The sequence below is a fragment of the Rhincodon typus genome, unplaced genomic scaffold, assembly GCF_021869965.1.
Source record: "Rhincodon typus isolate 14 unplaced genomic scaffold, sRhiTyp1.1 hic_rhity00003678, whole genome shotgun sequence".
Lineage (NCBI taxonomy): Eukaryota > Metazoa > Chordata > Chondrichthyes > Orectolobiformes > Rhincodontidae > Rhincodon > Rhincodon typus.
In genome coordinates, this window is record NW_025969316.1 from 1749 (window position 1) to 15788 (window position 14040).

The 14040-nt window shown below is 40.5% G+C and overlaps 2 protein-coding genes across 2 annotated transcripts; both read right to left on the reverse strand.

Moving 5' to 3' along the window:
* Nucleotides 1-404: 404 nt before the first annotated feature.
* Nucleotides 405-12089, reverse strand: LOC109927636 (extracellular calcium-sensing receptor-like). Its single transcript, XM_020527628.2, is given in 5 exon segments — nucleotides 405-1351; nucleotides 1473-1587; nucleotides 2606-2829; nucleotides 4834-5120; nucleotides 11983-12089. Coding segments are annotated over 5 exon segments (1680 nt in total).
* Nucleotides 12090-12963: 874 nt separating this feature from the next.
* On the reverse strand, nucleotides 12964-14032 carry LOC125481812 (vomeronasal type-2 receptor 26-like; the record flags this gene model as incomplete). Its single annotated transcript, XM_048593725.1, has 2 exons — nucleotides 12964-13895; nucleotides 14002-14032. Coding segments are annotated over 2 exons (963 nt in total), but the record flags the coding sequence as incomplete, so codon positions are not given.
* Nucleotides 14033-14040: the final 8 nt, after the last annotated feature.

The window sequence follows — 14040 nt, forward strand, 5'->3', positions numbered from 1 at the left end:
GCTAGCGATGAGAATAGTGTCGTCATCTCCTTTCCGCTGACCTCATATGGGTCAATGTTAATTTGTTTCAAATCGTTGTTCATATTGCAAATGTGCCAAAGGTCACCACTTCTGGGTTTGAAAACTGCCGGCATTATTTCAAATTACTTAGAAGGGCAAAAGGTTTCAAACATCTGCACACAGGTTAAGCAAGCTGTTTAATGTTACTGTTATGCAATGGCTTTGTGAATAATATGTCACTGACAGGAATCAACTCAGGCCTGACTTGCCTCCTAGATGCAACAAAAAAAATCATCTTTGATTGCCAGTTTCCAATGATGACCGTAAGCTGTGATTTGATTATTAGGCAGCAATTGCTGAACAATCTGGATCAATTTAAGATCCTTCGTTGAGCTAATATAGTGCTACAAAGGTGTTAAATCAAGGGAAAATGAGGAGTATCTTTTATTTCAAGTGACTTTTTGCATCAAATATTTCTTTGTATTCTTTTCCAGTTTTAACAGGATAATGTAACATTTAGGAACAAAAATGCAGACAAGTAGGCCAAAGCTGGATACCAGAATGGCAAACGCTTCTCCAGCCACCATGTGTTTGCCAGGAGAACTCACATCAGAAGGAATGAATGTTATCCAAACTGCACAGAATGTAAACATGCTAAAAGTAATACATTTGGCCTCGTTGAAATTGTTTGGCAATCTGCGAGTTAAAAAAGCAACCACAAAGCAAACACAGGACAAAAATCCAATATGACCAAGAACCAAGGAAAAGGCTTTCACAGACCCAACATCACATTCTAAGATAATAATATCTTTAAAATAATTAGCATTTTTCAATGAATAGGGTGGTGATGCAATTAGCCAGGCCGTGCATATTAGACATTGTACAAATGTAAGGGTGAAAATGGCCAGGCGTTGTTGTACTGGCCCAAACCACTTCATCATGTTACTATTAGGAAGAGTTGCATTAAAGGCCATCATTACAACAACGGTTTTGCTCAAAACACAAGAAACACAGAGAACAAAAGTAATCCCAAATACTATGTGGCATAGCATGCAAAACCAGTCTGAAGGTTTTCCAATGAACATTATTGAGTGGAGAAGGCACAGCACTAAAGCAAAAAGAAACAGAAAGCTTAATTCTGCATTGTTGACTTTAACAAAGGGAGTGTTGATGTGAATGCAGAAAATTATGATTACAGATACTGTGAAGCTGGTTCCAGTTAATGCCAGTTTCAGCAAAACAATTCCCATGATCTCCTCAAAGGAGAGAAATTTTGTTATCTTCAGTATGCATTGGTTTTGCTGTTCATTTGGCCAATAATCCCAAGGACATTTTACGCATGTGGAGGAATCTATTTTTAAAAAAGTAAGAGTACATGAAATAATGGTTCTTCTAGAAATTAAAATGATATAAATAGGTCAAAAAAATGAATGAATAGTTAAGTATATACGTGTGTTTACATGCATACGTACCTGTAATATTACTGATCTCACCTTCAGCACACTCCACACAATCAAAGCAGCAAATAGGTTGCCCTTTTCTGGCAGCTTTCCTTGTTCCAGCAGTACAACTTTCATAGCAAATTGCCTTATGTAAATGAGATGAATAAATGTCTAGAGCCTTGCAAGATCCAACACTGGGTCTCGAGATGAGAAACACAGACTAATGTCAGAAAAGTCGCAATTGTATGTGGGATCGAAGTTTGATTTGGATTTGTGCTGTACTAACCATAAAAGGTGGCTGGGAAAGGCGAAAACGTGGAAAAGGTGGTTTAATGATATCCCAATGGACCATGTAAGGAACTACCAGTTGACCTCGATTGTAAACAAACATAGAAAATATTGGAAAAACCCAGCAGGCCTGGCAGATTCTGTGGAAACAGAAACAAGAACTAACGTTTCTTCTGAAAATAAAATCATATCAACTGAATTTCTCTCTCCAGAGATGCTACCAGGTCTGTTGAACGTCTCCAGCATTTCATGGGTTTATTTTAGAATTCCAACATCCACAATATTTTGCATTTGTCTGACCTATATTTGGAAGATTCTTGTGGGAACTTAAACAATTCATTGGTCTTTATTCATTCACAACTTGTAGGCATTGCTGGCAATGACAGTATTTATCTTTGTGAAGTTAGTGGTGGCAACTGATTGGCGATCTAGGCCATTTCACCGAGTAGTTATGACTCAAACACATTGCTGTCAATCTGGAGTCACGCCAGGCAGCATCGTTTCCCCCTGGAGAGCAGGAGGACATCAGTTTGACATTTTAACAAGAATTTGTGGAAATTTCATTCTAGATTTGTTTCTGGTTAACTCAATTTAAGTTTGCCAACAGCCATAGTGCTATTTAGACAGATCACAAGATGAGTAGTTCAGGGTTCTACATTACTAGCAGAAGCATGTTAATCCGGTCCCTCATAGTTATTGTTGTTGTCTTATTCCATTCTGGCCTTTCCTCGCAGGATAGCCATTGTAACAGGGCATCCGTGAGGATGAATTGGACAAGGAGCTGTATTTGCATAGACTTCCCTGCCTCATCAATAGTAATTTATTGATTTGAAAGAACAAAAAGAAAGATATCAAGACAATAAATTTTAGACTACCTTCCTTCGCCCCTCACTCCAAACAACTGCTTCTTCGACAACGGAGAATTCTTCGCCTGGAGGCGCAGATCCATCATAATATCCGACCGTAACTATATCAGCCGCAACCCCAGCACTTTGCCAGTTTACAATGTCGTACCTTGCCACAGGATCCCCAATTTCTTTGAAGTGCACAGTTTCTGCAATCTTAGCGGTGAAATTGACCATTTCAAATACTGCAAAAGCTTTAAGACAAAACAAATGAAATAGCATGAACTACAAAAGAGAAACAACTTTTTTGAAGGCGTTTATTTTCTGTGCTACCTCGAATATATTTGGAGCACTGTCAGATTCTTTTTCACCTGTAATGTAGTTTCAATACCTGGTGTGAATGAAAATCGGACGGATTGTCACGTGTTATTCTGGGACGCCTTTTTCACAGTGTCACATCCGACCATGTTGCGCAGAGCATGCGCTGCAGCATAAGTTGCCTTAAACACATTATGTGACTCTCAACTGAGATGCGTCAGTATAGGTATTTTTAATGGTTTTCAAATTCTCTCGGCCTGTACATTTGGACGTTTGTTCTGTTCCATTTGCTCGATTCTCTGCCGAGCTCAGACGACAATTGAAAGTTGTTTCCCAAAATTATTTCAGTAAACTATTTCCTGGGTCTGCAGATGAGTGCGTTCGATACAGAAATGCCTCAAAACCGGGGATATTTGCGTGTAGAATTGAGATTCCTAACGCTCCAAAAATAAATCTTCGGCTTTCTTCCGAAGAAAGGATTGGTGTGGAACTCCAAGCTTCGCTTCCTATCCATTAGATGCCTTTGATGTTTTGTCTTGCAATCTCCTTTAGCAAAATTTCCATATCACCTTTAGCAACAAAGGCATCAAAGCACCTTTAGCATCTCGGACAAAATTCGTTGATTTATGAAAAAGATTAAAGGTAACCAAACCATTAACAATTAATAATAAACTGCAAATATATACTAAGATGATTCTGAATATCAAATGGACACTAGAAGAAAATAGTACAAACAAAATTTGGAAGCAATTGTTGTGAATATTTCATAGCTGCAGCCGAAAGTTGTCTCAAAAATTCTTTATACAATATTAATGAGACATGTGATCAATAAAGTATTTCTCGATCAGAAAAAAACATATCTGCCTTGTTTATTCAAAAACACTTCAATTTCAAATACCAGGTCGACTGCCAATGGTTAACGTTAACGAATAGTAATTGACATAAGTTTTCATTTGATTTTATATACCATAACAATGGCAAGTGAATGAATGAAATCGTAATGTGAAACTCCCATTCTTTGCAGTGATCTAGTCACCTTTCATTTCTCATTTTCACTGTTTATCTGAGGTGATTTTACTGTGAATCTCAAATGAGATGAAAGTTACATCAGTGTAGTCAACCTCATTACAGTTTTTTAGTCAAGGAATAGAAAACAAAAAAAAAGGGAAGTTATGATAGAGCTGTACATAATGATACACCACAGCAGAAGTATTGTAAATAGTTTTGCTCACCATAATATAACAAGGATGCACTTGCATTAGAGCGGGTGCAGAAGAGACTCACCAGATTGACTACTGGACAGGAGTGATATAGCTGTGAAGGGAGATTAGATCGGATAGGGATCTTTTCTTAAGAGAAATGGGTCCCGACCCGAAACATCAGCTTTCCTGCTCCTCTGATGCTCCCTGGCCTGTTGTGCTCCTCCAGCTCCACACTGTGTTATCTCAGACTGCAGCATCGGCAGTTTTTACTATCTCTTAGATCGGATAGGGTTGTTTTCCACAGAGCAGAAAAGGCTGAGGAGGGACCTGGTTAAGCTATGCAAAGTTCTGAGGGGCACAGGAAGTGTAGGTCGGGAGAAACTTTCCTCTTAGAGAAGGACTCACTAACCGGGAGTCTAGTTTTAAGGTAAGGAGCAGGAGCGTTAGAGGGAATTTGAGCACTTTATTTTCCGGTATCAGGAAGTCAATGCCTAAGACGGTGGTACAGGCAGGAACTCTTGAGACATTCAAGGACTATTTAGAAAGATACTTGAAAAGCCATACCATGCATGGCTACAAGCCAAGTTGGAAAATGGAATTGGAATAGACGGATGTTTCATAACAGGTGCGGTCACGAGGAACTGAAAGATATCTTTCCCTGCGGTCAAAAAAACTCCACGACACAATGCTATAGCAATTTCGTGATGTTGTGCTGTCGTAATATTTGACGTAGTTTACTTTCCATGGGAATTCTGAAAGGGCTTAATAGCCTTGAAACTGCGGCGGACTGTGAGGATCCAGAATCCGCAACAATAGCATTCACATTCCGACAGTTATCCTCTGAAACTGCATCCCTTCGCCCATTCAAAATCTTTAAGGATGCTTTCATAGACAAGGACAGCATGCTACAAGAATCATAAATCTGGGAACCCAGCGTAAAGTGCGGGAGCAGTGTAGGGTTCCTGTTTATTTCTTCAATTGCGAACATCATAGCCTGCACAAAGCGAAATTCTCTGAAATCAAACCTAAAAAAAATACGACAGCAGAACGGGAAAGAAATGACATTGGTATTTGACGAATTAAATGATTTAGACAGATGCGGCAGTACGATTAATTGAATTATACAGTAGTTCATAATAAAATTGTCAATACGAAAGCGTCAAAAGCAACAGCAAACGACACGGTGCCGGCGCACCAGAAAAACACTTCTCCTTCAACTCCTCAAACCCACATTTGCATAATGGTCTTCACAGCTGAAAGACAACTTTTTTTCACTGCAATTTGAGATATAATTCCATATGCAAAGAGGCTCAAATATGCACCCAACATGCAGAACATAACATCTCGTAAATATTTAAGGAGATGTTGTTCAGTGCAAAATCCAACTAACGTTTTACACTCTACCGCTTCGGGTTCGGTTGCAAATGACAGTTCCCGATATTCTACGTTGGAGTGCAAGCTGAAAATTCCGCCTAGAACAATGTCTCCAGCCTTGAATAAACTGAGTAAGTCGAATTCCTCCCACTGTTTACAGGCTGGCTGATGGTCCACCCATACAGGTGTTAACAGAGTGAACAGGCCCCAAAGCCAAAACATCTTTTATCAGCAAGAGTCACTGCGATTGGAATTTCCCAACAAAAACCTTTATATGCAGTTTCAGTTCACCATTTTGCAATTTCTTTCAATTGGAATTGATTCCAAATGAAGGAAATTTTGAGCCATCGCCTCAAAACCCACAAAGGTAATATCACACGGGCAAGTCTTGGCACATCCTAAGCTCCAGAGAAACATAGAAATCACTGGGATCTTATTCAGAGGGAATTCGTGATGTGCTTAAAGGGGGGAATCATCGTCATGAGGTGATATCTGATGCTGGACGATGGAGCTATATGAATAGAATTTTTGAATAGGCGTCTCAGGCAGCATAGACTAAATCCTCTCCCTCCACACCATTCTGCTATCAATGCGGAGAACAAGAGGGAACTTTATGACCCTCTATCTGGATTTTAGCAATTAACGGATTCAATATTTTCGTACATTGCAACAGTGACCGCATGCCAAAATGAAAACACTTCATTGGCCGTAAAATGTTCTGGTACCTGCTAAGAACGTTATAAAATGAAACACCTTTTTTCATTTTAAGGTCGGCTGGAAGGATTATTTTGAGGAATTCACGGATACGTATTTCACGTATGATTTGCAGCAGAAATATAAGCGCAAGTTAAAACAGAAAGTGCGAGTGAAACTCAGGTCTGGAATCATTTCTGAACAGAAAAGAGAATTAATGCTTTTACTCCAGTGACATCTTCAGAACTGAACTGACCATCTTGAAGAAGTCGCAGGAGTCGAAACATTAACGCTGCGTTATCTCCTCAGATACTGCCAGACCTGCTGAGTCTTTCTCGCAATCATCTTTCTGTTTGTTTCAGATCTCCAGCATCTGCAGTTCTTTGTGGGGTTTTGTATCAGTTCAAATGGATGCATTCGGCAACAATTATTATGAAATTCAATGGCCTGCCTTACCAATGGCAATTGTACTGAGCTTCAAGCAACGGCACAGCAATCAGGCAACATGATCATGAAAGAATCATCTTAACGTCTGCGTGGTTTTAATCTTCACGAATTGCCACGAACACTATGCTATCACCCTGAGACCGCCAAACAATGCCATGAACTGTTCCGAGATCAGCAATGTTTCTATTTTTGAATGAGCCAAAATTTCCAGCGACAGTTTGGCAGCGAACCAGGCCATCTGTCAGACCTCTCGGTAGGAGAGCATTTCGGTGATGGTGATCACGACCCTCTGACCTTTATGTCTCTCCCTGTCATGGAGAGGAATGGGAGCAGACGGTTTGGGAAAGTATTTAACTGGGGGAGGGGGAATTACACTGCTATTAGGCAAGAACTACGGCGCAACAATTGGGATCAGATGTTCTCAGGGAAATACACGACAGAAATGTGGAGGTTGTTTTGGGAGCAGTTGCTGCAAGTACTAGATAGGTTTGTCCCACTGAGGCAAGGAGAGGATGGTAAGGTGAAGGAACCTTGGATGTTAAGACATATGGAACACCTAGTCAAGAGGAAGAAAGAAGCTTACTTAAGGTTGAGGAAGCAAGAATTGGACAGGGATCTAGAGGTCTACAAGGTAGCCAGAAAGGATCTGAAGAATGGACTTAGGAGAGTGAGAAGTGGGTATGAGAAAACCTTGGCAGTGAGGATCAGGGAAAACTCCAAGGTGTTCTATGCTTGTGTGAGGAACAAGAGGATGGCCAGAGTGAGGGTAGAGCCAGTCAGGGCTACTGGAGGAAACTTGTGTGCAGAGTTAGAGGAGGTGGGGGAGGTCCTTTATAAATACTTTGCTTCAGTATTCACCAGTGAGATGGACCTTGAATTTTGTGAGGATAGCATGAAACAGGCAGATATGCTCGAACAGGTTGATGTTAGAAAGGAAGATGTGCTAGAAATTTTGAAATAACATGAGGATAGATAATTTCCCTGGGCCAGATGGGATCTACCCAAGGTTTATACGGGAAGTAAGGGAAGAGATTGCTGCCCCTCTGACAACGATCTTTGCGTCCTCACTGTCCACTGGAGTAGTACCAGAAGATTGGAGGATGGAAAATGTCATCCCCTTGTTCAAGAAAGGGAATAGGGATAATCCTCAAAATTACTGACAGGTCAGTCTTGCTTCTGTGTTGGGCAAATTAGTGGAGAGGATTCGGAGAGGTAGTATTTATGATTATTTGAAAAAACACAGTTTGAGTAGAAATAGTCAGCATGGCTTTGTGACAGGCAGGTCATGCCTCACAAGCCTTATTGAATTCTTTGAGGATGTGATAAAACACATTGATGAAGGTAGAGCAGTGGATGTGGTGTATATGGATTTTAGCAAAGCGTTTGATAAGGTTCCACATGGAAGGCTCATTCAGAAAGTAAGGAGGCATGGGATTCAGGGAAATTTGGCTGTCTGGATACAAAACTGGCTGTCCAATAGAAGACAGAGTGTGGTAGCAGATGGAAAGTATTCAGCCTGGAGCTCAGTGACCAGTAGTGTTCCGCAGAGAAATGTTCTGGAACCTATCCTCTTTGTGATCTTTATAAATGACTTGGATGAGGAAGTGGAAGGGTGGATTAGTAAGTTTGCCAATGACATGAAGGTTGGTGCAGTTATGGATAACGTGGAGGGCTGTTGTAGGTTGCAACGGGACACTGACAGGATGCAGAGCTTGGCAAAGAAGTGGCAGATGGAATTCAACCCAGAAAAGTATAAAGCGATTCATTTGGAAGGTTGAATTTGAATGCAGAATACAGCGTTACTGGCAGGATTCTCAGCAGTGTAGAAGAACAGAGGGATCTTGGGGTCACGTCCATCGATCCCTCAAAGTTGATACCCCAGTTGATAGGGTTGTAAAGAAGGATTATGGTCAGGGGAATTGAGTTTAAGAGCTGTGAGGTTATGCTGCAGCTCTACAAAACCCTGGTTAGACCATACTTGGAATATTGTGTTCAGTTTTGGTCACTTCATATAGGAAAGATGTGGAAGCTTTAGAGAGAGTGCAGAGGAGATTTTAACAAACAGAATTAACATTTGGTAAATCTTCATGTATACAGTGATAAAAATGCTGATACACCCTCTCCAAAGGCATTACGGGACCACGTACTGGTCTGCAGGACCATACATGGTCTGCAGCAGTTCAGGAAAGCAGTTAAACACCAGCTTCTAAACAATAACAAGGAACGGTCAATAAATACTGGCCAGACAGCAACGTTCTTGTCCCATGAATGAATATGGAAACACATCGTGCCGCACATCAAACGGATATTTCAATCAAGATAGATCCCATAGATTTCTCAGTAACTGTCCACGTACATAAATGATATGGTACATCATACATTATAATGAAGATTCACAAGGGATTATAATCCTTCAGCTCTGCTGATCCATCCTTCAAAATCCATGTCATAAGTTGCTGCAACATGGACTGCCTCAATGACTGCACTGTTCTGGTGGTACATACTGCAGCACTGGGTTCATGTAGTTCTGGTTGCAGAGATTGTATTCCAGTACTTATTCAGAAGGATAATTCCAATCCTTCAATGACAACTACTTTTACTGAACCATGTCTACCCCTGGGATTAGTCCCCCATCTCCTATCCCACTTAGTTTCATCAGATACACACTGTTGCTGATAAACTTTCAACCTCATTTTCTCAGCTGCACTGAAGTACCATTGCCCAGAGGCATGATCCAACCTCCTAACATCACAGCCTCCCTCAGCAAACAGCCAGTGATTATCCCAAATTTGGAAATCCCCAAGACTTCTGAGGTTTGACTCCAACCCTTGGTTGACTACCAATTACCGTAAGTTCTTCTTGTGTTCCTTGGTGGTACGCTGGCTCTGTGCCTAGCATTGCTGCATCACAGCACCAGATGCCCAGATTTGATTCTACCCTCAGGTGACTGTCTGTGTGAAGTTTTCACAGTCTCCCCATGTCTGCATAGATTTCCTCCATGTGCTCCAATTCCCTCCCACAGTGCAAAGATTGCATGCTAGGTGGATTGGCCATATTGAACTGTCAAGCGGTGGCCAGGGATGTGCAGACTAGGTGGATTAGCCATGGAAAATGTAGGGTTACAGGGACTGGATAAGGGGTGTGGGTCTGGGTGCGCTGCTGTTTGGAGGGTTCAATGGGCCAAAAACCTGTTTCCACACTTTAGGGATTCTATGAACAGCACAGTGTTCCAACTGTTAATGACATCTCACTGTATCTCCAACATGTATCTTGTAGCAACCTACACGACAGTGCAGTGAATTGCGTCTTGTAAAAAATGAGTATTAATCTTTCTCTTCCCCTAACTTACTGACAATACCTTCAAGTCTTTTTGGCTTTAAATGGCTGTTCAGTAACCAATGAACTAACACAAAATGACATTAGAAACCCTTCCAATTTCATTGAGCAGAATTAAAGTTTTCTACAAAGCAACTCTGGATCTGAGCATGTTCTAAACATTATATTTCAAAGGGAATGTTGATTTGCACCTTGTTTTGTGCTTGTTTTGAGTCCAGACAGAAGACAAAGATACATTAAAATTTGCTGGGTCCAAAAATGTGAAGAAGATCCATGAAAAAGAGAAGATAGCCATGATAAGTTGTTAAGTAGCAACTGGTTGTATATCAGTTTCACAAGAACACCGTCACATAAGTCACTTCTGCTCAACAAAATAAGAGTGCCCTTCATAAAACTTGCTGTCAAATTCCACATGAAATTTAAAGCTAATGCTAAGGATGGCCAATCTGAAAACAATTGCTGTGGCATGGTTTTCCCATGATCTGCAAACTAGACACTGATCTGGATGAGGAAGGTACAAAACCCATCTGCAGACTCTTGAGCCTAATATTCATTTCAGGATGTGCCACTCCACTCATTCCTGACTACCTTCCCTTCAAATCTGCTGATAGCATCAATAAAAGATAACACAGCGTGGAGCTGGAGGAACACAGCAGGCCAGGCAGCACCAGTGGAGCAGAAAAGCTGACGTTTCGGATTGGGAACCAAACGTCGCTTTCCTGCTCCTCTGATGCAGTCTGGCCTGCTGTGTTCCTCCAGCTCCACACTGTGTTATCTCGGACTCCAGCATTGGCAGTTCTTACTATCTCTGCTGATAGCATTGTTGTCTTTCCATCAAATCGGCCACCTTGATCTTACTCCATCGTTCAGTAAGTTAATGAGGATGTGACTGCAGCCTCTACAACACTTCCCTTCTTTGTTCTCACAACCTTAATTCAGTTGTGGACGGAAAATCAATCAAACGTGCCCTTGAAGAGATTTGATGACTCATCTTCTACTGCTCTTTGGGAAAGAGAATTCCAAAGATAATGACCCTCTGAGGCAAAAAAAAATTCTTTCTCATTCCTGCCTAAAGTGGGAACCATATGATTTTTTGAACGAAGTTTTATTTTTCTATCTATCCTACTGAAAAAATTGACGCTAAACGACTCCGCAACAGATTCTATTTGACATTTTTTGTCCATTCACTGAGCCTGCTTATATCCCTTTGTAGATATTCTTCCCAATCATTTTACACCTCAAAAATGTTTTCCTGTCTTCCTATCGTCAGGAAGTAAGTCTGCAGCACACTCTATCCCCTCAAACAAACTAATAATATATATTATAAATAGCTGTAAGACCATCACTGCCGCATCCTGTTACAATTTTCTAACCTGGAAATGACGCATCTATCATAATTTTATACTTGTTTTAATAAATAAATCCACACAAAATGAGTTCATATCTTGTGCAGTAACCTTTAATACGTTATCTTACGTAATATTTATGGAAATCTACATTCAACACATCAACTATTTCCTAATTTTTATACTACACCTGTTCCATTCTTTAAGACATCTAATAAATTCATCAATGTTGGAAAGGCTTGATACCAGACTACCCGGGCAACGGATTGAAATTCAAATATAGAAATAAGGTTTAGTCGCAGTAATTTTTCTGTCTCCCAACTCAGGCATTTCTACCATCGGGCTTTTCTCTGCTGCCTAGAAACCTGACAGCTAAAGGGAGGCAGTGACTGCTACATGGAAGAGATAAATTTATTTCTCTGCTATGGATCATAAAAAGCAGGAGCATTCCCCGCAGCAACATCACCATCCCACAGCCCAGTTCCCACAGTAACGTCCCTCCATCTCAGGACTTGCAATCTGCCAAGGACCGTTCAACTCTCCTCCTGGACCACTCACCTTCCGCAATATCGTGATATAACGCAGGTCTATAGATATCTCCTTATCCAGAATTGTTGATTTCCCTCACACTCAGAATTCGGTTCAAATCACACTAAGGAAGTTAGATAAATACGACTTCCATATTAAGTACCTCCATTCGTCATTAAAGATGTTACTGCTCATCAAATATTTAATCGGCTTGCGTTTAATAACTGTTTCTGTAATTTTGCCCTCGATGAACACCAACACTTTTGACATCTTTATTTAGAAAGAAAAGGATTCATATCCATGGACATATTGTAGATAAAGTGCACCCACAATGGATAAATGTGTTGAAAAGACCAATTTGGAATCTCTCTTGGTTTCAAACAAGTTGGAAATGTATGCATGCAATACGCGATTGTCGGCACGAAGAACAAACTTTTCAGGACTGACTCAGTAAATTAGGTCTTTGAAATGCTCAACTTATAACTTGCCAGTGAATTACAGCACTTCAGTGAGAAAATACGCAGCTAGGGAAGAGCAGGAGAAGCAAATTCATGAGTTTCTTTGGAGAATGAATAAGAAACTAATCCTGAAACAGGCCGAATATTCAGTACCGCCAAAATGGTGAACTCAAAGATTCTAAGTATTCCCCCTCTTTCCACCACCAATATCACTACAACCTCCCCCAGCGACCCCCCACCCCCTTCCCCCATATCAGCTGAGCACAGTGACGGCATTTTTATTAATGTGTTTTGAGGAAACGATGTGAGCAATCCATTTTGTACACATGAACAGGCCAAGTTTCAGAACTGATTTTTTTATTGAGAGATAAAGCAAGTTTCAAATCGAAATTCCACGCAATGAAGAGATTCAGGACACGACAAGGAAACTAAAAGTGACTTTGATAGATATTTAAATACAAATAGGTCATACACGACTTTCCATTCCGATAAAAGCTCGGGGAGATGTTCAAAATAGTAAAAATTAACAGCCGAACTTCAAATTGCACTTCCTGCTGGTTATTTTAGCTTTGTTCGATTGTGTAAAATGGGTGCTGGTAAAACACTCAGCTTTACGTCTGTCCACAAGGAATTAGTATTCGCTACCATTACGTCAAAAAATAAATACCTACGAAAATATCCGGGCCTCATTTATGAACATTTCCAAAGCTTTTTTTGGAAGACACCGAGCCCATCATGTTCCTCTTTGTATTCTTTTCTTTATTCAGAAGAATAATATAACATTTTGGAGCAAAAATGCAAATAAGCAGACCAAAACTGGAGGCCAAAATAGCAAATACTTCAACTGCCACAGCATATTTTCCTGGCGAACTTATGTAAGCTGGAATGAAAGTTATCCAAACTGCACAAAAGATAAGCATGCTAAACGTTATGTGCTTAGCTTCATTAAAGTTATCTGGAAGTTGTCGAGCTAGAAAAGCTACCACAAAACACACGCAGGAAAGAAATCCAATATAACCGAGAACACAATAGAATGCTAACGAAGATCCCACGTTGCATTCAAACTCGATTATCTCATGAGAGTGACTAGTGCTTCTCAAAGGATAAGGTGGAAATAGAATTAACCAGGCAGTACATATTGCACATTGTACCAGGGTAAGGATGTAAACCATCAGCCGTTGTTGTCTTGGTCCAAACCACTTCATCATATTATTGTTGGGAAACTTTGCTTTGAATGCCATCACCACGACAATTGTTTTACTCAAAACACATGATATGCAAAGAACAAAACTAATACCAAACTCTACGTGGCAGAGCATACAAGACCAAACTAAAGGTTCACCGATGAACGTAATTGAACACAGAAAGCAAAGTGTGAGGGCAAAGAGAAGAAGGAAGCTTAACTCAGAGTTATTAGCTTTAACAATTGGAGTGAGTCTATAGACGTAGAATATTGCGAATACAGCAACAGTGGTGCAGGCTCCAAACAACGCCAGTGCCACCAAAGTGATTCCCATCATCTCGAGAAAGGAAAGAAACTCGATTTCCTTTGGGATGCACTGATCCCGTCTTTCATTAGATTTGAATTCCAAAGGACACTTTATGCAATGAATGGAATCTAAGAAGTAACACAACACTTCGTCATTATGCGAGGAATCTTAACGCCTGAGCAACGCAGACATCACGTTTAAGCAGGAATGTCATTTACAATGGTGTTTTCTTACCAGTTGTGTTGCTAATTTCACCTTGTGCACATTGTATGC